Source organism: Cyprinodon variegatus, unplaced genomic scaffold (assembly GCF_000732505.1).
Source record: "Cyprinodon variegatus isolate N-32 unplaced genomic scaffold, C_variegatus-1.0 Scaffold576, whole genome shotgun sequence".
In the NCBI taxonomy this organism is placed as follows: domain Eukaryota; kingdom Metazoa; phylum Chordata; class Actinopteri; order Cyprinodontiformes; family Cyprinodontidae; genus Cyprinodon; species Cyprinodon variegatus.
In genome coordinates, this window is record NW_015151029.1 from 480,990 (window position 1) to 483,450 (window position 2,461).

The 2,461-nt window shown below is 33.7% G+C and overlaps 1 protein-coding gene across 6 annotated transcripts in view; it reads left to right on the forward strand.

Annotated features, from left to right (window-relative positions):
- Positions 1–2,461, forward strand: part of dnmt3a (DNA (cytosine-5-)-methyltransferase 3 alpha) — an 84,909-nt gene that overhangs the window by 62,735 nt on the left and 19,713 nt on the right. For all 6 annotated transcript variants that reach the window (XM_015392177.1, XM_015392175.1, XM_015392176.1 and 3 more), the window contains 2 exons: positions 763–921; positions 1,116–1,223. In XM_015392177.1, coding sequence (XP_015247663.1) covers positions 763–921; positions 1,116–1,223 — 267 coding nt within the window. The remainder of the gene's footprint in view (positions 1–762; positions 922–1,115; positions 1,224–2,461) is intronic.

A 2,461-nucleotide genomic window follows, 5' to 3' on the forward strand; every position in this document is an offset into this window, starting at 1 on the left:
TTTTTTTTTTTTTTTAGTGGCCCTAATCCTCTTCCGTACTATCCAGAACTCCTGAAGTGGAAAAGTTTTAGTTTCACCTTGTTTCTTTTCGTAAAAACTGTTCTTCAAGAAACCTTTTGCTATCAGATCAATTTAAAAAATAAATTGAAAGATTTGCTTAATAATCGTTAGTTGCAGCCCTAATTGATTTACAACTAAACTGTTTTTTTGTTTCTTTAATAAGTGAATCTGGGAGACTGTTTGATCCATAGACGTTTGGCGGTTTACTATTATTTTGTGGATTAATGAAGCGTTATCAATTAAATTAAAACAAGCCATAGCATTTAAGATTATTTCTTTTTATAAACTGAAGTTAATCACTTGCATTTTTGCCTTTACTCTTTTACTACCTAATGCCTGGTGCTTGGAACATATGTTTTTATTCTTGTAGCTGTTTTCTTTTGTGGCTATCCTTTTAAATTAATCCCTGTGTGTTCAATAAAGGGTTTTTATGTAGCTAAAGATTTTGCTTTACTGCATTTTTAAAAAGTTCTTTGAATATAGACTTTAAAATAGACTGTATGATGTCTCAGTTTACTAATATATTAATGTTTTCATCTTTTTAATCAAATTTATTTTGTTAATTCTTCTTTTTATTTTATGTAACAGTGTTCTTTTTTTTAAAGGAGAAAAACATTGAGATCTAAGCTGTTTGGAAAGGCTTCATAAACAGGCTCAGAAGTTAATACAGAGTGGATGATTTGTGTTGTCTTTTGGCGGCAGGACGGCCGTGGTTTTGGCATCGGCGACCTGGTTTGGGGAAAGCTGCGAGGATTTTCTTGGTGGCCAGGCCGCATCGTATCCTGGTGGATGACGGGCCGGAGCAGAGCCGCTGAGGGAACCAGATGGGTTATGTGGTTTGGAGACGGAAAATTCTCAGTGGTGAGTTTTCATAGCAAACAGCAACATTACTGGCAGGTGATTTTTCTTTTGGCCTTTTGAAAACAACCTTGGATTAAGTGATAACCACAAGGTTTAAAGTGAGCTATTATTTGTGCCTCATGTTGCTCGTTTAAAATCTATGTGTTATGCAAAGTCAAAAAATATTTGGATCAATTTTTGTGTATTTTTTACAGGTTTGTGTAGAGAAGCTTCTCCCTTTAAGTTCATTTAGCAATGCCTTTCACCAACCAACCTATAACAAACAACCTATGTACAAGAAAGCCATCTACGAAGTATTACAGGTGAGAAATTCCTGAAAATAATCTTTCAACACTGTTTCATTCTATCATGCAAGATTTTGGTGTCAGTGGTCTATTTCAATTGTCTCAAAACTTTTACTAATGCTCTAAGAATATATAAGAAGCAAAGATAAAACATAATTTTCTAGGACTCTTACAGTGATCATTACTTACATTAGAAGCTGAGGCCATTCTGTGTGGATTAGAGCTACACTGTAAAACATGCAAAATTTACTAAATAACAACAGAGGCTAAGGTTCATAAATTATTCATAGTGGGATAACTTTTTTCCAAAGATTTATTGATTTTAAAACAAAACTTTATGGTACTAGTGGTCTTTATTAACAGTAATCACAGGACTGAGAAAGAACATGCAAAATATCGACAAGAGTTTATTCAACCAAATATGTTATCAACATGCAATATGTGAATTTATGACAAATTGTGATGACAACCATTCGTAATAGTTTTTTTTGAAATATTCAAATGTGCACAGTGATGTTATAATTGCACTGGAATGGATTTCCTGGGATGTTTCTGCCAGTTGCTTAAAGGAAAAACCTCTCTGAGAATCACCGTTCTGCAGCCTCACCCAGTTATAAACTGTTCCACTGTCTTGTTGTGGTTCTATTTTATTTTTATTAGTCATCTTTTTTATTATATATTGTATTAGAATCCCTGACCTCTATGTTAAGGACATTGTGCGCAGGTTGGTTGTAACGTGTGGCGCATGATTTTTATTTTGAGCAGCAGGCACGGATCTGTGACAATGACTGCAGTTCTGCTTTTTTCTTTAATAGAAAAATTTAAATAAGAATTTTGAAAAAAGTAGTCGTTTAATTTATTTATTTATTTTTTTCATAATTTGGTCTGGTCAAATGGGAAAGATTATTCTAGTATGTTGGAGCTTTCAGAGTTCACTGCCAACAGTTTGACCTGGCGTTTATATCTAACTTCCTTTTTTTTATTAATTGCGGGGTTAATCGAGGTTTTTAAAATTAAACGAACAATTAAAAGATGTACAGTTTAACATTTAATACTTACAGGGCTCATTAGGGTCTTTTTTAGCACTAGTCAACATGAATATTGTTAGAGTCACTGCTTAGTTTACCTTCAATATAACGACTAGGGGTGCACCGATTGCAGTTTTCTGGCCGATTCCCGATCACCGATCTTTAAAAAGTCTGACCTGCCGATTCCGAGTTTTGGTTAATACCGATTTTATTATTTTGTTGCTCTAA